The following is a 23,643-nucleotide window of genomic DNA, read 5'->3' as shown; positions in this document are numbered from 1 at the left end:
TATCTTTCACTTTTAAATGCGGCTTGAAATCGGGGTAAAATTTATTTATTTATTTTTCCGAGTCTCATTTCTGGGGTGCGGCTTGCATTCGAGGTTGGCTTGCAATCTGGTAAATACTGTAGTTGTACAGTACTTGCGGCACTTTCTAGCAGGATTTTTTGGAACTTCTGTAGGCTTCGCTTTCAAGTGCAAGCATTGTGTAATACGGGCTTTAAGAACCTATGAACTCCAGCATTTATATTGGATACAATCGACATCTTCCATATCAATTCCTCGATACATGCACGAGCAAACTCGAACTTAGCCGACCGCGGCCGAAGACTAACAATGTACAGCATGCTAACACTCACGCCACTTTGCATGCTTGCATGCAGCCGAGCTCTGTCCGAGTCTGTATGTTTTTAGCAGCATTACAGTATAGTGTCAGTTTACATACGTTTGCATCAGTTCGTGTATTATTGTGTATTGCGTGGAGAATCCAGCTGCACATCAGTTTGCTCACTCACATTCGTTGTTGTAGTTGACTATGGTAGCAAAAAGAAGGAGAAAGTGAACTTGATTCAGGAAGTGGACAGAAACGCAAATGTACCCGTAAGTGAAATGGCTCGACGCCTGAGATTTGCACAGTCTTCATTGTCAGGAATATTGAAGAATAAGGAGAAGATTCTGGATCAAGCAACACAGTGCGGTTCAAAAGCAAAGCAGAGGAAAAAATGTTAAAAAGTCGCCGTACGAAGAAACAGAATGTAAGCTAATGGAGTGGTTCAATGGAGCACATGCTGAACATTTACCAATCAATGGGGCATTGATAAAAATGAAAGCATCTACGATATTAGGGAGACTTGGGCTAACAGAATTCAAAGCTTCGAATAGTTGGCTGGATAGGTTCAAAAAACACTATGGGATAACTTGCATGGCAGTATATGGAGAGGGTGCTGCAGTTAGTGATGAAAGTATTGAACACTGGAAAGAAGAGGTACTGCCACCCCTCTTGGAAGGTTTCGAATCTTGGGATATGTACAATGTGGATGAAACAGGCCTGTTTTACCAACTCATGCCCTCTAAAACCTTAAGTGTTAAAGGAGAAGCATGCCATGGAGGAAGAATGAGCAAGCCGAGGATTACTGTTCTCTTATGCAGCAACGCAGATGAGAGAGCCCAGCTGGATCCCATAGTAATTGGAAAGTTCCACAAACCACGTTGCTTTACGAACATTGCTACACTGCCATGTAAGTATTATAGCAACAAAAGTGCTTGGATGACTGCGGACTTGTTCAAAAAGTTCTTGCAAGCTTTTGATGCAGGAATAGGTGCTAGAAACAGGAAGGTTGTTCTCTTTATGGACAAGTGTCCTGCTCATCCAGCAGACTGAGGATTTCTGCAGAATGTGAAAGTGCATTTCTTTCCTGCGCACTGCACAAGCAGACTCCAGCCCATGGATCTAGGGATTATTCATAGCCTGAAAAGCGAGTATCGGAAAGCTCTTATCCTTAAGGCACTTGCCTTTATTGATAGGAATGAAGTTCTTAAATTGAACCTCCTGCAAGCAATGCATACGCTCACAGGAGCTTGGAAAATGGTACCTAAGGAAACCATTTCAAATTGCATTCATAAGGCTGGATTTAATTAAATGAGCACTCGCAACAAAGACAGTGAGGAAGCAGTAGTGGACATGCATGATTCGGTGCAGGTATCCAACAATTTACCCATCACTTATGATGAATTTGTGGCTTGTGACGACGATGCCATCACTACATGCATCCGAGATGTTGAGGAAATCTGCAAAGATGCAGTAAAGTAGAATGATGAAGATATCGAAGAAGACGATGATGTTAGGGATGAGCAAATGCAAACACAGTCATTCAGTGAAGCAATTGCCAGCATAGACATTATCCCTAGATTTGTCACAGCATTTTAAGTGGACAACCCTGTTATAGACAGAGCAAGTCAATTGGAGATGGACATTTTGAACCTAAAATCCAACAGTGTTAAAAAGCAGACTACCATTTTTGATTACAGGTGTTTCAAAAAATGAGGCACTGTGAAAGTTGTGTAAATGTGTGTGTGTATAGGAAAAGTAACTTGATTTATTATATTACTGTAATTGTGTAAGTATTTTGTGGATGTTTTAATTTTGTAGTGTGCTGGGAAACTATAATCTTTGATTACTGTATTAGTGCTACAAAAGTTATAATTACAGTATAATGTGTAGGGTAGGTATTACCTTGTTTTATTCTTGTTATTCTGTAACTTTTGTGTGTTTGTGCAATTCATGTCATACAGGCAAAGAGTTCTGGAAAAGCTTTGATTTCTATTGAAACCTTGATTTAAGGTAAACCCCCTATTTAAGGTTAAAAAATTCTGGTCCCTAGAAAAACGTTAAATAAGGGTTCTACTGTATGGTGGTTGGTTGGTTTGTTTGTTTAGAAGAGGTGGGAAGGGACCAAACTGCTAGGTCATCTGTCCCTTGTCCTGAATAAAACAATGCCACGAGAGTGAGAATAAAACAAGCGAGGCTGACAACACAAAACGGAGAGAAAGGAAAAACCACAAGAACAACGGAAGGGCAACAAACACTTAAATGGAGAAAAGAGGAGAAGAAAACCACACAAACGCAAGAAACAGGTAGAAGAGATTAAGACAACAAAACAGATTACCATGGCTGGCTGACCATGAGAATAAAAAGGAGAAGCCAGCCACTCTGCAACACATTGAAACCTCCACCCTAAAAGCACTAGGGTGGAGGACACAGAGGGGCAAAGAACATGCGTTAAATTTAGAACAAATGATAAAACCCAACCTCACGAATAAAACATAAAAGTAAATCAGCCGATGAGGCATTGTCAGATAAAATTAGCGGCAACGAGTCCAGTAACCAAAGATTTCATTGCAGGGCAGTCGAAGTGGGACAGTGCACCAGAATATGGGCCACTGTCAACCGGGCGCCGCATCAATACTGAGGCGGGTCTTCACGGCACAGGAGGTAGCCGTGGGTCGCCCAAGCGTGGCCAATGCGGAGCCAACAGAGAACCACAGAGTCCCTTTGAGAGGCCCACATGTAGGACTGCCGCACATTCGTAGTCTCCTTAATGGCACGCAGTATGTTGTGCGTAGTGAGACTATGCCATTCCGTCTCCCAAAGTCAAAAAACCTGGCGGCATAAAAATGAATGCAAGTCATTTATTGGAATATCGATCTCCATAAGCGGTTTACATGTAGCCTGTCAGCAAGTTTGTTGCCTGGGATTCCGATGTGGCCTGGAGTGCACACAAACACCACTGAACGACCAGAAAATTCCAGGGCATAGACGGACTCCTGGATGGTCGCTACCAATGACGAGGGTAGCACTGGTTGATAACTTGTAGGCTGCTCAAGGAGTCAGCACACAGAAGAAACGACTCCCCATGGCATGAACGGATGTGCTCAAGAGCACAAGATATAGCTACCAGCTCTGCAGTGAAAACATTGCAGCCACTGTGCAAAGGATGCTGTTCAATATGTCCTCCACGGACATACGCAAAGTCAATGTGACCATCAGCCATCGAGGCGTCAGTGTAAACCAGGGGCGGGCAGGAATCCTGCACGTGTGCAGTTAACAGGTGTTCTGTGTGCACACAGGGGCAAGCTGGCCACCCGCTTCTCTCCCCTCCCCACCATACCGTCTCTCCACTCCTTCCTCTGTAATGCGTTTTGTTTCCTAGCTAGCTTTACTGAATGAATGAATAAGGTTAGTAGGAGTGCTTGAAAGAAATTATGGTTTGAAAGATGACCTATTACCTACGATACGTTTTATGTAACTATCACTGGTGGGGTTTACAATACGTTTCATGTCTGGAACAAAATTTCTACATACAGACACACGCAAACAGTTACGTAAATTTTCATCACTAATGTTTGCTCTTAACCGAGACTTATTAATTTTCATAACAGAAAAAAATCTCTCACAAACGTATGTCGAGCCAAACATTGACATTATCTTCACGGCTTCATGATGGAGACGAGGAAACTCTTGCTGTGGAAAGTAGTGATAAAAGTCTGTTACATGCCTTGCCAAAGGGAATTTGTGTCTCACACGAGAATTACACTGTAGATACTATTAATTCCATTTGGAAATTGGGATGAATATCATCTGCAGAAACAGCAAATGGTCTCGAGAACCATTCAAAAGCTTCGGATAAATATGATAGATCCCCAAATCGCAAGAGAAATTCCTCTTTTATTGCACTAAGTACGGAAACATATTCTTTGCAATTCTGTTCTCCCACAATAGACAGAGTAGGGAAATGCACTGCTTTCCCTGACTAGAGTTGTCGTTCCCACAGCTCGAGCTTGCTAGTGAAAGCTTGCACCTTTTCAGCCATTTCGCAAATTAGCTGATTTTCTCCTTGCAAACATGGGTTCAATGCATTCATGTGTCCGGTTAACGTCCACTAAAACTGCAAGGTTGGCAACCCACTCTGGATCTTCTGACTTGGGGTCATACCTTCCTTTGTCCTTTAAAAACTGATTTATTGGTATTCTCAGCTCGAAAACTCTTTTGAGTACATTACCGCAGCTAAGCCAGTGGACTTCACTGTGGTATTGTATGTCACCGTACTCCTCCCCAATTTCAGCTAAATACGTGTGAAACTGTCTATGTGCAAGCCCGTACGATCTCAAATAATTAACTGCCCGAATAACCACTTGCGTGATGTCCTCCAGATTTGCTGCTTTTGCACAGAGTGCTTCTTGGTGCAAAATGCAGTGGATGCTGTACAATGATTATTCCGTACGCTGTAGCTTTTTTCTTAGTAATCCAACTTATGCCATTTGTTCCCACTTCATTGCAGGTGCTCCGTCTGTTGTCACTGACACCAAACGTTCCCAGTTTAAGCTAGCTGAATCGACAGCTTCTTCGACGGCTTTTAGGATGTCCGCGCCAGTGGTCGTGCTTTTTAAAGATATCATATCTAAAAAATACTCTTATGTGGAGAGCAGTGTCCATGCCGCGGACATAAATCACTAATTGCGCAGTGTCTGAAATATCTGCGGACTCATCAAGTGTGATAGAAAATGCAATAAACTGCTGCAATGCACTCCTTAATTGATGGTAAACGTCCCTGCCATGGCACTTGTACGACGACTTACAGTCCACCGAGAAAGAGCGATAGCTCAAAAAGCGCAATCTTATAACTTGCACGTACCACTTGGTTATCATTGTTGTCGCCCCGAAAAATGGAAAACAGTGCTCCATAAAATGTTAAATCAGTTAGATGAGAGACATGACGGAAGAAAGTCGCAGATCTCTCATGACAACAGCAACTTAGGTCAGATTTATCTAGTATCATCAGATCGCTCTTCTTAAGCTCAGTCAATTTCGCCATCCTCTCAGAAACCGACAATAAATTGTACTCGTTCTTGTGAAATTTATTATACTGGCGTTCAATACCAAACTTCCACTGACCAGCGAGAATACTGCCACATATTAAACATTTCGAATTTTCACATTTTTGTACAAAGAAAAAGCAATTCTCCCATTCCTTTTTAAAAGATAGCAAATCTCCACTTCTCCGTTTCCTTGATTCACTCTGCATTTTCCGGTTCTTGAAATACAACTTTCATTACATAGTGGTGGCTTCACATCAACGTCCGCAGCTTAGCCCGGTACTACGCTGCCACAACCTGCCGGCTGTCGCCACTGCCGCTGTCGACGGTTGCACATGTGCAGCGCTGCGTGCTCATGAGCTGCGTGCAACGATTGCCCACTCCTGGTGTAAACCATTTCATGGCCCTGGTACAAGTTAAGAATCGGGAGGAAGTGACAGCAGAGAACCGCAGGTTGAACAGAGTCCTTTGGGCCATTCAAAAGGTCCAGGTGAAGCCTCAGACTAGGTGTACACCATGCATTTGTACACGAATGGACCTTGACTACAGGTGCTAAAGGCAAGGACTCCAGTTCAGATAGAAGGGATTGGATACGAACTGCAATTGTAAGCCCTGACCTGGGCAGTTGATGCGGGAGATGAACTGCTGTGGGTGGGAAAAGGAGACAGTAATTTGGATGCGCAGGAGAACTACGAGTGTGTGCAATGTAACTCGCAAGCAGTTGCACGCGCCTGACCTGCAATGGAGAGACTCCAGACTCTGCCAGGACGCTGGTCACCTGACTCTTCCTAAAAGCTCCCATAGCTAGTCGAATGCCATAGTGGTGCACTGGGTCGAGTAAATGCAACGCTGATGGTGCCACCGAACCATAAATCAGACTACCATAGTCAAGGCGGGATTGAACAAGGGCCCTGTAGAGCTGCAGCAGCATAGAGCGATCTGCACCACAGTTGGTGTTGCTGAGGCAGCAGAGGGCATTGAGGTGCTGCCAGCACTTACCCTTAAGCTGACGAAGGTGAGTAAGTCAAGTCAGTCAGGCAGTGAAAACCAGTCCTAAAAATCAATGTTTCTACTACAGTGAGGGGATTGTCAGTAAGGTAAAGATCCGGTTCCGGATGAACGATATGACGCTGCCAGAAGTGCATAACACACGATTTTGCTGCTGAAATTGCGAAGCCGTGAGATAGAGCCCATGACTGCGCCTTGCAGATGGCTCCCTGTAGGTGCCGCTCAGCAACTCCAGTACTGGTGGAGCAGTACAAAATGCAGACGTCATCTGCATACAGACAGGATGAGACAGACAGTCCTACACCTGCCACTAAAAACAAAGATACACTCAATACAGAGCCCTGCAGGACCCCATTCAACTGGATTGGGAGGCACCAACTTGAACATGGAAAGTACGAAGTGACAGGAAATTCTGGATAGAAGTTGGGAGCGGGACTCGGAGATACCACTCGTATAATATGGCAAGGATATGATGTCCCCAGGTGGTGTCATATGCTTTCCGTAAATCAAAAAAGACGGCAAGTTGTTGGCGTCTGGAAAATGCTGTTCGGATGGCAGACTCGAGGGACACAAGATTACAGTGGTAGAGTGACCCAGGCGGAAACTGCAGTGGCACGGAGCCAGTATGCCACGTGACTCGAGGACCCAACCCAACCTCCGACAGACCATACATTCCAGCACCTTACAAAGAATGTTGGTTAGGCTGATGGGTCAATAGCTATCCACATCAAGCAGGTTTTTGCCGGGTTTGAGCACTGGTATGATGGTGCTCTCCTGCCAGTGCAATGGAAAGACACTATTGTAACAGATCTGGTTGAAGTTCACACTTGTAGTCAGGAGATGTTTAAACATCTGTCTGTGGATCCGATCTGGCCCAGGAGCTGTGTCGGGGCAATGTGCAAGGGCACTGAGGAGCTCCCTCTCTGTAAATGGGGCATTATAGGGTTCACTGTGGCATGTAGTGAACGAGAGGACTTTCCCTTCCAGCGGCAGTTTGAGAGTGCGAAAGGCTGGGGGGGGGGGGGGGCTAATTCTCTGACACTGACGTGCTGAGGTGCCAGCAAAGTGCTCGGCAATCATGTTTGCCGTTGGTAGATAACACGCCATTTCTGTTAACACCAGGAATACCTGTTGGGGTCTGGTACCCAAAAAGACATCTGATCTTTGCCCAGACTTGAGAAGGTGACGTATGGCACCCAATGGTCAAGACGTGTCCCTCGCAACACTCCTGCTTCTGTTGTTTGATAAATTGGTGAACACGGGCACACAGTTATCTCCTGCTTCGTCCTTATCCTGACAGCCTGAGCTTCAAGACAGGTTTGAAGGGGCACAGGTTCACTGCATACCGAGTTCAGGACATACACACAAATTCCACCTGACACTCGATTATACTCACTATGGTTCTTGTAATATCCCTTATAGCCGCAGAGAGCAGGGGTCTCCATTTCTGGGAACCAGGTTTCTTGAAGGGCAATCCAGAAAGCAAGTGTAAAGCTTAAGAGTTGCTGTAGCTCAGCCAGGTGGTGGAAAAAACCACTGCAATTCCACTGGAAGATGACATTATCGTGAGGCTGGGAAAGCATGAAGCACGCAAGGAGGCAGGTCATGCCTCAGGGTCACCTGCTGCCACCAACTGAGTATTTGTAACCGTTTCTATGGTGGATGAGGCATCAGTGAGATCCAGGTCCGCAGGGAACACTAAGATCACCTCTCCCTATCAATTCTGCATCTGAGGATGTGGTGATGTTGGGGCCACCAGAGGGCCCTATTCCTTAGCAGACTTCTTTGTTTACTTACCCTCCGCTTCTCTTTAGGAGGTTGCTGGGAAGATTTCTCCGAAGCAGCTTTAGGCATGGAGGAAGACCATGAAGCTCCTCGTCCAGCAGCTTTTGGCTCCTTCAGCCACTGGCGAGTGTCTGCCGTGGCATTAGTGGAGACCTTGGGAGAGAGGGCCCCAAAGGACCCATTCCACATGAGAGGAGCCAGAGGAGGTTGTTGCTTCTACAGCAAGGGGGACAGGACCAATGTGCCCTGCATTTGGGGCAGGGGGTTGGGGGGGGGGGGGGGGGGGCGGCCTTGCTCCCGAAGTTGGTGCTTTGGGAGCAACGGACAAAGATTTGCCCCCTACTATAACGGGGGCAGATGTGTTATGGTGGCCTGGAGGGCCCACTGTTTGCTGCACAAAGTGAGGAACCACTGGCACATGGGACGGCGATGGTGACGTAGCTGTAGCATACGTCAACATCAACCGAATGGGGTGTAATCTTTCAAATTTACATTTAGCCTCTGTGTAAGTCAACCAGTCTAGGGTCCTGTACTCCATGATTTTCCACTCCTTTTGGAGTACTGGGCAGTCTGGCGAGCAGGGGGAGTGGTGCTCTTCACAGCTGATGCAAGGGGGAGGAGGCGCACATGGAGTATCTGGGTGCAGTGGGCATCCGCAGTCTCGATATGTAGAGCTGGCAGTGCAGCGGGAAGACATGTACCCAAACTTCCAGCACTTAAAGCACCGCATAGGGGGAGGGACGTATGGTTTAATGTCACAGTGGTAAACCATCACCTTTACCTTTTCAAGCAATGAATCACCCTCAAAGGCCAAGATGAAGGCACCGGTAGCAACCCAGTTGCCTTTGGGTCCCCTGTAAACGTGCCGGATGAAATGAACACCCCACCATTCTAAATTGGCGCGGAGCCCTTAATCAGACTGCAAGAGGAGATTGCGATGGAAAATTATCCCCTGGACCATGTTGAGGCTTTTATGGGAAGTGACAGAAACAGGAATACCACCCAGATTGTCACAGGCCAGTAACCCTCAGGAGCGGGCTGGAGGTGACTTAGTCCGCTTCATTACGGGTTATCCGCTCTGATGCCACCCACTCCGATCACGGGCTCTCCCCACGGGCGTCACCCAGCCAAAGCAAAGGCCAACTGGCAAGATGGCCATTGCCAGGAGTCCTGATGCCCCAGGAAGACAGGTGTCTACTCTTTGGCGTATGAGGGAGTTTACAGCTCAGGCATCAGCAGTGCGATCCCTTGTTGTCAGGGGGCTACCACCAAATGGGTACATGACGGCCCCACCAAAATGGACTGGCTACCATGCTGGATATTGGGTGCAGAGAAATCCAATATTGTCATGGGGGCGAAAGAGGACAGGAAACAATGGAAGAATATGACATACCCCGGAAAGTTTCCTCGCCCAAATAGTTGAATCGCAGATGGAGATGAAAAGTCATGACAAGAGATTCAGGAGATTGAATCTAAGGGCACTATAGATAACTTGTGCGCCACGTAAGGTGTCCTTCGCCATATGGCCCACACTTCTGTAGAATTTTGAAAGTGGCAGGTCAAACCGTAGAACGGGACCTGAACTCATAGGGCCGAAAAGTGAGATACTTGTTTCAGTCATCTCTTATGACAGGCAGGAATACCTAGGGCCAATTCTAAGCCCTGGACCCGCAGGGGTTCACTATGTCATTTAGAATTCATCTATGCATGTATTTTTCAAAATTATGTTCTGCTCTAATGCTTATACATACCAAAACTATGTTCTATTAAAATGATTATAAGTAAAAATAAAATCTGTATAGCTGGTACATGCATAGGGCATGTAGGTTTGTACAAATGTAAAACCTAGAGGAAAGGCCCTTGGCTACAAAAAACAGTAAGCAAAATAGAAAAGGTAAAGTCTGTGGTAGAACCGCAAGGAGTCTTTGCGGTGCAGTAGTCAGTGGCTAGCATTTATACTTTTCACATTTTGTATACTTTAAGTGGCAAGGAAAGCCATAAGATTGAGTAATAATGCCTCGGGTGTGGAAGTTTACTGAATAATAATTCATGGCATTTATTGGTTGGCTGTGAATTATAAAAATCTGGCGCCAAGACAATAATTTTCAGAGCACTTATATCATAAGAGCCATGATTATGTGGGCTGTCTTTACTTTAGCCACAGAAGATCGCCACAGCCACCACCTTTGGCTCAACTAACCATTTAGTATTGTATTTATTTGCATGGACCACTAATTTGCTTCACATGCAAATAATAAGCACTTTAATTTTAACTTTGTGTTGGTAACATTGATTTGTTCCTCGGTCATTTCATCAGCCATTTTACCCAGACAGGATCCTCTCCCCAGAGATACAATATATTCAAGTTTCCTATGTTACTGAACTGGATAGTATTTACTGCTTTAATAGCGCTCATTAACTTCTGTGGACCAGCAAATTCCTGAAGTATTCAGTCAGTTTTGTTTCTGAAATACTCTACATGATTTGCATAGGTGAAATATTAAAGTTTTGCAAAAGAATGAAAGCTAAGAAAAGAACTAATTACTTTATTTGATTTTTATTATTATCAAAATAGAAGTTCAGCACTATACAAACTGAACAAAATAGTGATCATAAAAAGTGATTGCAGGCCATCACAATTTTTAAGTGTCTACATGATGATTATATGCTCCACGGGTATTTTAACCCTTTCGTGAGCCGTGGGAAACATGCTTCCCACTACAATGAACTCGGTCCTAATCCCATGGGATTTACAGTTCCCACCTCTGTGCGGTGTTACCACCTAGTAAACAGTATAGGGTACTACTTCCAATCTGAAGTTCCTGCCGTTTTTGCTGTACCTTCCCACAGAGGCATTGTATAGCTGCTCTGTAGAGGAGCCTTTCAGTGCTGTTTGCGTGACATTTTGTGATTGTTTCCTCAAAGCTATAGTATAAGGTAAATACTTTTAATTTACTCAAATTTATGAAGGAAAACGTAAAATTGGAACGAGAAGAATTCCAGTTTGAAACAAAAGAAGCCATTTCTGCAGTAAAATGGATAGATAACCATCGTCACTTTCCTGTCCTCAATTCATGACCCATGAGAAACAGCCACAGTGAAAAGGAAAAACAAGGATGGTACTAGTACAGATATTTCTTGTCCTGAAGTTGTGGCAGAATACAACAAAGTAATGGGTGGTGTTGATAAGGTTGATCAATTGCGAGAAAGGTATGCTACAGGCAGACATTCTGTAAAATGGGGGCACAGAATATTTTATTTCCTGGTGGACGTTGCTGCAGTGAACAGTTTTATCCTGTGCAAAATAAGTAAAAGAGAAAGTGGACAGCATGATCAGCCCACCTACATGATCCATCTAGCCAGACAATTGATCACTGGCTTCTCATCCCAAAAAAGGCGTGGACAAAAACCTGTCTTTCAGGCAAAAAGGGGTAAAGTACCTGAAGATTTTCGTCATGTGGCTATAGGGGAGCATCAACCCATTTTAGGAGAAACCTACTGGACATGCCGTCATTGTAGTAGCAAAGCTGCGGAAAAGAGCACTCGCTGTGTTTATACATATTGTCAAATAACACTTTGCATAGACCCATGTTTCAGGAAATTTCATGGCAAGTAATTGTGACCAATCACTGTAACAAGAGAAGTTGTTTTTGTCATTTAACTCCAAGGAAGGGCAGTGGGAAGAATACTTCCCAACATGTTGTGTGATCTCACTTTCACAGTTTGAGCAAATTTGATATTCTGTAAGATAAATATACCTATCTGTTAACTACTATCTGCTCTCCATTCATTAAAAAAACTGCTCAATAATTTTGCCCACGAAAGGGTTAAAATGTTGTTTTTACATGTGTATCTTTACTGTGACTTGCTGAAAGTACTTGTTCTCACCCCATTCAACATACTGTACAGTTTCTGGGTCCCTACATTAAATTTTTAGGCAGTACTACAATCATTATTACATTCAAAGTGCTTGTGAAGTAAAGTAATCATTATAACAGATTTTGTGTTCTAGAAAGGTTAACAGGCTACAGCTTGTTCAGATCATTATAGTCTCAGGGACCCCACCTTTCACTTATGCTCTTCCTCATCCAAAGACGTATGTGCTCCCTTTGAAAACATATAGAGGTAGTAAACACATCAATCAGTACAGATTATTTCTGTGTCAATGTTTTTCAATATTTAAGTGGTAAAAGCTCCTAATGTCCCGATTACTTGCACTCCTCCTTACTAATTGATTTTGTACAATGAACATTAGCTTTCTTGCTTTAAATACTGACAATATAAGTCAGTGACATTTTATTGCCAGAACATTTTAAGCATATACCTGTACTGCTCATGACAAACTACTTTTCTAATACTTGCTAGACTGTGCTACTGTTTCATGTCCTACTTGCACAACTGATTTTAGTACCAAGTGAAGTCATATACCGTAGTTAATTTTCTTGATGAACAGTGTAACAACTTAGTACAGCTTTGCCAAATTAGGATGGTGACCATTCTTCTTTTATTTGACCACAGTTTGCTTGACCTTAACCTTGGTTTGACTCCCACTAGTTGAACTACTGCTCCCAATCAAAAATTAGTCATTCAGGTAACGAAATTTTGTCCAGTACATGTAACACACACCCACAGTCATTTTAAATTTCTTCCATAGGAGTAACATTATCAATGAATTCCTCACGTGCTAGTAGCCGGTAGCATTAAAAGGGGCACTATAGTTTACACTGCAAGTAACCAGAGACAGTCCAGGATTCATCAGCAGATGCCCTCGTGCCTGTGGCAATGAAGATCGAAACTATGTTTTATATTTCATATTACATGAGACAAATTGTGTGAAAATCAAGGAACAGAATACAACAGGGAATTATAGAATGAGGCAGTACAGCTTTTCAGACACAAACCTCATATCTGCAAAGCTGAAGCTCTTATGTCTGGTCATCCTGATTTGGGTTCTCCACTGTTTTCCCAGATTGCCAAGGCAAATGCCGGGATGATTCCTTAATCAAGGTCACATTTGACCACCTGTCAAATTCCCACAGGCTACCTGTCTTATCCTCATAAACTATGTCAAGTATGCTGTGTGTTGTGTATTTTGGTGTACTAATCTGCACTGCATTACATTAGCAAAAATCCTGTATCACTGCAAAATGATCCTTGACTGAAAAACGACACATAAAATAACATTAACAAATGTTTCAGTTGCTTTTTAACCTCAGGGATCTTTATTTCTAAGTAACAATGTAAGAAAAGATATATTGCTATTTAGAAAGAAGAAGACACATTAAGTGCAACTGAACGTATCTTCTTTATGGTAGGCTACAATATTTCTTTTTCTGCAATGTTGATATTCCTATGTGTACTTGTTTTATTTAAAAGTAATCCATTTGATTGATTGAGCAACACTGTAACAATTATACCTCTGAACAATGTTCCTTTATGATTTTTTATTTTACTTATTTTTTATGCGAAACGTAAAATACTTGAGGTTTCCTTTTGCTGCCTTCTGTTTCCACATCAGACTGGCTGACATTTACGTAAGACCAGAACTGTTTAGCATTATTTGAAAGATTTGTTGCTATCACGTTACAAATGAATGGATACTGCAATAATATCTGTTTACTTAGCATTATCCGAATGTTGTTATTAAATTAGGAAAGGTCTTTCATGTCCTTAATCAACTTACATGGCACATGCTTATATAGAGTGTGATGCACATTAAGTTTACAATTCATCTACAATTCCTGTATGTCCATCATACTTTTAAATGATGCCCCATTTCTGTTTTTGCAAGTAGGATACTTAATACTGTCTTATAATGAGAATAGTGAAGCTAATAAAGCTAATTTGAAAGCAATCTATTTTCTTGCACCATGGAACCTATTCAAAATAAAATGGAGGAGAGAACCATGGAAAAACATTAAAAACAAAATTGAGGTGGACAGATATTAATACAACAAATCTAAGAAAAACAGATACACTGGGAACTTCTATATTATGATTTGACGTTTGGTGTGGATTTACAATATTCATATCAAATATAAGCAGTATTAGGCGAAGAGATTTCATGAATAAAAGAAGACATTACTACTGCTCTTGTAATCGATATACTGTAATCAAATGCAAATGTATATTCAAATCCTGAAAAACGATAGTTGCTTCAGGTAAGTCTTATAATCAGACTCACCACTGGAATTTCAACCACCACCTTTCTACTACGAATGTGAAAATATTTTGTTGGCACCCATCTACATACCAAGAAATGATCCATCACAACAAAACAAAAGAAATCACAGCTCACACGTAAACACTCAAGTGTTCGTTTTTCCTGCACACTACTTTTTACGCTAAGCGGTATGTAACAAACTATTACGAGTTGTCACCTTACATTGAAATCGTAGCTTGCAGTGGAGCCAGGAGAGGTAGTGAGATGTTGGTTTTCACATTCTTTTCCATATTTAGTATATCAAATTCTATGGATAACACGATGGTGCTGTTAAAATTTCAAATTAATAACTTCAGTAGTTTCAGAGATATACCCAGTTAGGGTCTCTAATGTGTATTCGTCTACAGTATCAATTGAAACGGCAGCCAAGTAAGAGGTTTATATAATCAAATTTTCTGGAATTGTCTTTAATTTCGTTACCACAGTTTTATGATATAATTGACAGTACATTTGAAAATTATTATTTCATTGTGGGAGTGTTTTTTGGAGAGAGACGGGGAGGGGGGGGAGAGAGAGAGAGAGAGAGAGAGAGAGAGAGAGAGAGAGAGAGAGAGAGAGAGAGAGAGAGAGAGAGAGACGGGGGGGTGAGACGGGAGAGGCGGGCGAGAGAGAGAGACGGGGGGGTGAGACGGGAGAGGCGGGCGAGAGGGGGGGCGGGGCGAGAGGGGGGGCGGGGCGAGAGGGGGGGCAGGGCGAGAGGGGGGGCAGGGCGAGAGGGGGGGCAGGGCGAGAGGGGGGGCAGGGCGAGAGGGGGGGCAGGGCGAGAGGGGGGGCAGGGCGAGAGGGGGGGCAGGGCGAGAGGGGGGGCAGGGCGAGAGGGGGGGCAGGGCGAGAGGGGGGGCAGGGCGAGAGGGGGGGCAGGGCGAGAGGGGGGGCAGGGCGAGAGGGGGGGCAGGGCGAGAGGGGGGGCAGGGCGAGAGGGGGGGCAGGGCGAGAGGGGGGGCAGGGCGAGAGGGGGGGCAGGGCGAGAGGGGGGGCAGGGCGAGAGGGGGGGCAGGGCGAGAGGGGGGGCAGGGCGAGAGGGGGGGCAGGGCGAGAGGGGGGGCAGGGCGAGAGGGGGGGCAGGGCGAGAGGGGGGGCAGGGCGAGAGGGGGGGCAGGGCGAGAGGGGGGGCAGGGCGAGAGGGGGGGCAGGGCGAGAGGGGGGGCAGGGCGAGAGGGGGGGCAGGGCGAGAGGGGGGGCAGGGCGAGAGGGGGGGCAGGGCGAGAGGGGGGGCAGGGCGAGAGGGGGGGCAGGGCGAGAGGGGGGGCAGGGCGAGAGGGGGGGCAGGGCGAGAGGGGGGGCAGGGCGAGAGAGGGGGCAGGGCGAGAGATGGGGCAGGGCGAGAGAGGGGGCAGGGCGAGAGAGGGGGCAGGGCGAGAGAGGGGGCAGGGCGAGAGAGGGGGCAGGGCGAGAGAGGGGGCAGGGCGAGAGAGGGGGCAGGGCGAGAGAGGGGGCAGGGCGAGAGAGGGGGCAGGGCGAGAGAGGGGGCAGGGCGAGAGAGGGGGCAGGGCGAGAGAGGGGGCAGGGCGAGAGAGGGGGCAGGGCGAGAGAGGGGGCACTTTAACCGTTAACTGGCATCATTTAATTCCAGTAGGATGGATGTAGAGGAATTATGGGCAAAGTTTAAGCAGATTGTGAATTGTTGCCTGGATAATTGTGTGCCTCATAAGTGGATTAAAGACGGGAAAGACCCACCATAGCAATGGTTAGCACAGATTCGTGAGTCTGTGAAAAGATGTATGCACAAAGCATACAACTATCCCCACCATACCATAGGAACAGAAAGGAGAAAAATCGGGTCCTATGTAAAATCTCTAAGTGGGTCTAATGCTTCCATCCAGTCACTTGTTGACCGGTCGAGTGTGGCACTTGAAAATAACAAAACAAAAGCCATAGTATTAAATTTCATGGTTAACCCATTAGTGCCCATTGTCCTTGATTGAGGACAGTCATTTTTTCTGTCACTATTGCAATGTATGCTACTCCAAACCAACAATAGGCTCTTTTTGTTGTTTAGTAAGTCTTCCATCAACAATAGGTATCATTAATATCTCTGTGCTACAGTTATTCAGTTGAAGACTTAACAGAAGTGGACTGTTTTGGCAGACGGTTAATTCTATCTAAGGTCAGCATCACTGTCTTTTCTGGCTGTTGTGTAATTTAATACTGTGATACTGTTTAGTACTTACGAAAGTGAAAATAGTTTATTCCATTTTGTGTTCCAGTGCATCAAAACTTTCTATCCTTGTTTGAGGACACTGGGCGTTTCTATGGCAAATGTTATGTTTTTCAGTCTTATCAGATTTCTTTGCCATGGCTCACCATGTTTTTAAAACTGTTGAAGAGGCAGTAGAATACTTATTTTCTGAAGAAATAGACGCATAGTAGCTCTACCTCCAGATGTAGATGGGCAGACTGATGAGGAAAATATTGAAGATGACTTGTTAGGAAATATATACGTGAGCAATATTGCAGGTACTACTGAAATTTTACACGAGAGTGACAACAAAGACACTCCTCATGCTTCTTCTAAAAGCCCATAAAGAGGAAGTTAAATGGTGTGATCAGGTTCCGAAATATTCATTTCCTGACTTAGGGTAGAAAGCTTCTAGTCTGTTGGATGAACTGAAAAAAAGTTGTATGGTCTCGCTCACATGCAGGTTTTTGAAGAACTCTTCTGAAAAGAGGTTCTAATCATGATTGTAGAGGAAACTGAAAAATATGCTAAGGAGTGTAAAAATAAAATAAATTTTTCAATTTTACCTGAACAAATTCTTGTATTTGTTGCGTTCTCAATCTCTACTGGCTATCATAAATTGTCCAATGAAAGAGATTATTTGTCTGAGGAGGATGATCTCCGAGTCCAAACAGAGAAAGAGGTGATGAGTCATAACAGGCATCTTGAACAGAAATCTGTAATACATTTCAATGATAACAGAAAGGCCAATGAAACAAGAGTGAGAAATCTTTCAAAATAAAACCATTTGCAGAGGCTCTGGTATAAAGTTATCAGAAATGGAGAGTCTTTCAGGAAACTCTGGCAGCTGATGAAATGATTGAGGGATACTATGGACATCACCATATAAAGTAGTCTATCAGACTGAAGCATACAATTTGCATACAAAGTTTGGGCCTTATTGGCTACTGTTACAATTTGTTACTGTATTGCGGGAAAGACCAGAATAATGATAAAACAAATCTACCACTGGTTTCCAAAGTAGTTTTGAGAATGTTGTCCATAATTGATGGGTCGAATAGTTACGAAGTATTTTCTGATTATTACTTTACTAGTCATGACCTGCTGTCCGACTGAAGGAACTGGGATTCCGTGCAAGTGGAACTACACTCCTGGAAATTGAAATAAGAACACCGTGAATTCATTGTCCCAGGAAGGGGAAACTTTATTGACACATTCCTGGGGTCAGATACATCACATGATCACACTGACAGAACCACAGGCACATAGACACAGGCAACAGAGCATGCACAATGTCGGCACTAGTACAGTGTATATCCACCTTTCGCAGCAATGCAGGCTGCTATTCTCCCATGGAGACGATCGTAGAGATGCTGGATGTAGTCCTGTGGAACAGCTTGCCATGCCATTTCCACCTGGCGCCTCAGTTGGACCAGCGTTCGTGCTGGACGTGCAGACCGCGTGAGACGACGCTTCATCCAGTCCCAAACATGCTCAATGGGGGACAGATCCGGAGATCTTGCTGGCCAGGGTAGTTGACTTACACCTTCTAGAGCACGTTGGGTGGCACGGGATACATGCGGACGTGCATTGTCCTGTTGGAACAGCAAGTTCCCTTGCCGGTCTAGGAATGGTAGAACGATGGGTTCGATGACAGTTTGGATGTACCGTGCACTATTCAGTGTCCCCTCGACGATCACCAGTGGTGTACGGCCAGTGTAGGAGATCGCTCCCCACACCATGATGCCGGGTGTTGGCCCTGTGTGCCTCGGTCGTATGCAGTCCTATTTGTGGCGCTCACCTGCACAGCGCCAAACACGCATACGACCATCATTGGCACCAAGGCAGAAGCGACTCTCATCGCTGAAGACGACACGTCTCCATTCGTCCCTCCATTCACACCTGTCGCGACACCACTGGAGGCGGGTTGCACGATGTTGGGGCGTGAGCGGAAGACGGCCTAACGGTGTGCGGGACCGTAGCCCAGCTTCATGGAGACGGTTGCGAATGGTCCTCGCCGATACCCCAGGAGCAACAGTGTCCCTAATTTGCTGGGAAGTGGCGGTGCGGTCCCCTACGGCACTGCGTAGGATCCTACGGTCTTGGCGTGCATCCGTGCGTCGCTGCGGTCCGGTCCCAGGTCGACGGGCACGTGCACCTTGCGCCGACCACTGGCGACAACATCGATGTACTGTGGAGACCTCACGCCCCACGTGTTGAGCAATTCGGCGGTACGTCCACCCGGCCTCCCGCATGCCCACTATACGCCCTCGCTCAAAGTCCGTCAACTGCACATACGGTTCACGTCCACGCTGTCGCGGCATGCTACCAGTGTTAAAGACTGCGATGGAGCTCCGTATGCCACGGCAAACTGGCTGACACTGACGGCGGCGGTGCACAAATGCTGCGCAGCTAGCGCCATTCGACGGCCAACACCGCGGTTCCTGGTGTGTCCGCTGTGCCGTGCGTGTGATCATTGCTTGTACAGCCCTCTCGCAGTGTCCGGAGCAAGTATGGTGGGTCTGACACACCGGTGTCAATGTGTTCTTTTTTCCATTTCCAGGAGTGTATAAGAGAAAGCTGAACAAGGAAGTGTCCCGTATCACCAGACAATGTTATGAAAAAGAAAGAAAGAGGATATTTTCAGTTCAGATGTGACAGAGAGAAGTAAGATTTGATCATGAAATGGAATTACAACAAGTGTTTTACACTAGCAACTAATTTCAACACCGTCGAAATCCAAGGTTAGAATTCATTCCAAAAATAAAAGGTCAGTGTTCCATGACCACGTGCAGTGAATATATACAAGAATTTCATGGGAGGCGTCGACCTTCACAACTGGCTAATACAGATACTTACCATTGCAGTGGGTGGTAAAGCCTGGTACTGGTACCTTTTTACGCAGATGGTGAACATGACTGTTGTGAATGTGTACTTGGCTTTCAAGAGGCGCACTGAAGGAACTTCTCTTTCAGTGAAAAAATTCAGAACACAGATTGTGAGAGCATACATGAAGAAACGTCTTGAAATGAGGTCAGCTAAGGTAAGACCAACAAAACTTATCTCACCTTCCAGGAGTAATTTATCAGATACATGGTATGACCAAAAGCTGCACATCATCCAGAAGCGTGAAAAGCAAAGACAATGCCCATTGAGAACTCCAAAGTAAAGCCGAGAATATATTGTGGGAAGTGTAATGTTATGCTCTACATACAATGCTTTCCCAAATATCCTATCAGGCCTTAACAAAATGTCAGGTTTCAAGAATTTTTAGGTTAAAACTTTTGTAAATGTTACTTACTGTAAAATAAGTAATAGTTTTGAAATGTTATTTTGAGTTTATTATTGCAAGTTTCTTTATCCCTTGTCAATTTTCCTAGTCAGTAGTGTAATGACAAAATGACTACGAAGCATCCAGTGTCCTCAAATGATGATGGACAAAAAATTTACAAGTGAACAAAATTTCTTCATATTTCCATAAATTGGGTTGCCAGGACACAGTTTTCAAAAAATACAGAATATATGTTAACCAAAAATAAATTGGGTGTTAATGGTTTAAGAATTGTTCACAGAGGGCAACTGTACAAACATACCATCGTTTGACCATCGAAAAAATTCCCGTATGGACGGCATAGTAATAAGCATCCCTGGCACAGAGAAACAACTCAAAAAACTCAGAAGAGTTCGGACCAAGTAAGTCACCAGGTGTGGATGGAATCCAAGTTTGGTTTTACAAAGAGTACTCTACAGCATTGGCCCCTGCATGTATCATGGATCTCTCATCCAGCGCAACATCCCAAGCGACTGGAAGAAAGCAAGGTGACTCCTGCATATAAAAAGGGCAGAATGATGGACCCATAAAATCACAAATAAATATCCCTAACAGAGGTTTTCTGCAGAATCCTTGAACACATTCTCAGCTCTAATACAATAAACTTTCTTGAGACCGAGAATGTCGACAAATCAGCATGGTATTAGAAAACATCACTTGTGTGAAACTCAGCTTGCCCTTTTCTCGCATGATACACTGCAAACTATGGATGAAGGGCAACAGGCAGATTCCATATTTCTAGATTTCCAGAAAGCATTTGACACAGTGCCCCTCTGCAAACTCTTAAAGGTACGAGCGTATGGAATAGGGTGACAGATATGCGAGTGGCTCTAAGACTTCTTAAGTTATTGAACCCTACGTGTTGTCCTCGACAGCGAGTGCTCATCAGAGACAAGGTTACTGTCAGCAGCAGCCCAGGGGATTGATAGGACTGCTGTTGTTATCTACAGGGCTATTACAAATGATTGAAGCGATTTCATAAATTCACTGTAGCTCCATTCATTGACATATGGTCACGACACACTACAGATACGTAGAAAAACTCATTAAGTTTTGTTCGGCTGAAGCCGCACTTCAGGTTTCTGCTGCCAGAGCGCTCGAGAGCGCAGTGAGACAAAATGGCAACAGGAGCCGAGAAATCGTATGTCGTGCTTGAAATGCACTCGCATCAGTCAGTCATAACAGTGCAACGACACTTCAGGACAAAGTTCAACAAAGATCCACCAACTGATAACTCCATTCGGCGATGGTATGCGCAGTTTAAAGCTTCTGGATGCCTCTGTAAGGGGAAATCAACGGGTCGGCCTGCAGTGAGCGAAGAAACGGTTGAACGCGTGCGGGCAAGTTTCACGCGTGGCTCATGCCACAACTGGAGACCGAAAGTGTCGACTTAATCTTTCAACAGGATGGTGCTCCACCGCACTTCCATCATGATGTTCGGCATTTCTTAAACAGGAGATTGGAAAACCGATGGATCGGTCGTGGTGGAGATCATGATCAGCAATTCATGTCATGGCCTCCACGCTCTCCCGACTTAACCCCATGTGATTTCTTTCTGTGGGGTTATGTGAAAGATTCAGTGTTTAAACCTCCTCTACCAAGAAACGTGCCAGAACTGCGAGCTCACATCAACGATGCTTTCGAACTAATTGATGGGGACATGCTGCGCCGAGTGTGGGAGGAACTTGATTATCGGCTTGATGTCTGCCGAATCACTAAAGGGGCACACATCGAACATTCGTGAATGCCTAAAAAAACTTTTTGAGTTTTTGTATGTGTGTGCAAAGCATTGTGAAAATATCTCAAATAATAAAGTTATTGTAGAGCTGTGAAATCGCTTCAATCATTTGTAATAACCCTGTATATACATAAATGATTTGCCTGACCGGGTGTGCAGCAATTTGGCATTTGGTTATGATGCTGTGGTGTACGGTAAGGTGTCGAAATTGAGTGAAAGTAGAAGGGTACAAGGCGATGTAGACAAAATTTCTAGTTGGTGGGATGAATAGCAGCTAGCTCTAAATGTAGAAAACTGCAAGTTAATGCTGATGAGTAGGAAAACATACTTGTAAAGTTTGGATACAGCATTAACGTGTCCTGCTTGACACAGTCCCGTCATTTAAATATCTGGGGATAGCATTGCAAGTGATATGAAATTTATTGGGAGAATTCTAGGAAGGTGTGGCTCATCTGTAAAGGAGACTACATATACGATGCTTGTGCAACCTATCCTCGAACACTGCTCGAGAGTCTGGGGTCTCTACCAGGTCAGATTAAATGAAGACATCAAAGCAATTCAGATGCGGGCTGCTAAATTTGTTACTGGTAGGTTCGAACAACACCCAAGTGTTACACACATGCTTCAGGAACTCAAATGGGAATCCCTGGAGAGGGCAACATTCTTTTTGAGGAACACTTTTGAGAAAATTTAGAGAACCAGCATTTGGAGTTTACTACAGTAGGATTCTACTGCCTCCAGCATACATTTAAGGACCACAAAGATAAAATATGAGAAATATGTATGGAGGTATATAACAGTCATTTTTCACTCGCTCTGCTTGTGAGTGGAACAGGAAAAGAAATGACTGGTAGTGGAACAGGGTAACCTCCGTCACATGCCGTATGGTGAATTGCGGAGTATTTATGTAGGATGTTGATGTAGGGGAGGAGGATGGTAGAGAAATAGCTTGAGGATGGTTCAATTAACCCTCTGCCAGGAACTTAATTGTGAACTGCAGAGTAATTAAGGCTAATCACATAAATTTCGCTTTAAACAGTGTTAGCAAAGCAGATGCTGGGTTTGCTCTTGGCACCCCAAAACACAATTAGTTTTTATTACAGACAGAATTAAATAAACACCTTGGCTAGGATTAACAAGCAAATTGTACTACCACATATGCAGACGTCTGATATTTACACTCAAATTTCATAATGAAACCAAATTAAATAAAGAGAAGCTAATACACTAACCTTGTATGTTGCTGTCCACGTAGAGTCGTCATCACCAGAACAAGTAAAAACTTCTACACGATACTGTCTTTCAATCAACAAATGTTTCACAAAGCGATCAAATGCCGCCTTCTTCAAACAGGTATACTCGAGTTTACCTCCATCTGTAAAAAAAAAAAAAAAAAAAAAAAAAAAAAAGGGGTCAAAATAGAAAGAAACCCACTGTAACGTAACAAGAATGTCACATTACAAACACCCATCATTTGTATTATTCAGTCTAGTAGTCAAATACGAAGACCTAATTTTAACATCAGTCTTTATGAAAAATTATAGTTTGTTTCCGTGTATATGCACATCTAAGTAAATACTTCGCAAATGAATGTGAAATGGAGGCTATTTTATGTTGTATGAGTGTCTCATCCTGTGATCTGAGTTACCTGCTTTTTCTTTTAACCTTCCACAAACTATCTCTCATTACTTTCCAAGAAGCGAATTATTTGTTTCAAAACCTAGGATAATGTTGTCAATTTTATGTGTGCACATCGGCAGATTTGTGTGTAAGAAATAACCTCTCTACAAAGAATACTTTTTTCATCATGGTCAGTCCTCTGCAAGAACTGTCAGTAACTCAGATTGTTCAGTTTCGGGTGCAGCAGTTGCACCACCTCACAGAAATGATGGCAGACTGCTTGATGTGCCATCAAACCAGCAATGCAGTCTCCAGCATTGCCACAGCAAGGGGCACCTGTTTCCACACTGCCATTCTACACATTCAATTCCAAACAAGAAGACTGGTTCGAATAC

The 23,643-nt window shown here is 44.3% G+C and overlaps 1 protein-coding gene across 1 annotated transcript in view; it reads right to left on the bottom strand.

The window, feature by feature from the left end:
* Nucleotides 1-23,643, bottom strand: part of LOC126184464 (DNA mismatch repair protein Msh2) — a 220,434-nt gene that overhangs the window by 121,201 nt on the left and 75,590 nt on the right. The window contains exon 4 of the mRNA XM_049926855.1: nt 22,861-23,003. Within this exon, the coding sequence (XP_049782812.1) occupies nt 22,861-23,003 (143 nt within the window). The remainder of the gene's footprint in view (nt 1-22,860; nt 23,004-23,643) is intronic.

Source organism: Schistocerca cancellata, chromosome 4 (assembly GCF_023864275.1).
Source record: "Schistocerca cancellata isolate TAMUIC-IGC-003103 chromosome 4, iqSchCanc2.1, whole genome shotgun sequence".
In the NCBI taxonomy this organism is placed as follows: domain Eukaryota; kingdom Metazoa; phylum Arthropoda; class Insecta; order Orthoptera; family Acrididae; genus Schistocerca; species Schistocerca cancellata.
The sequence above is the reverse complement of the archived record's forward strand: the minus strand, read 5'-3'. Positions and strand labels throughout refer to the sequence as shown.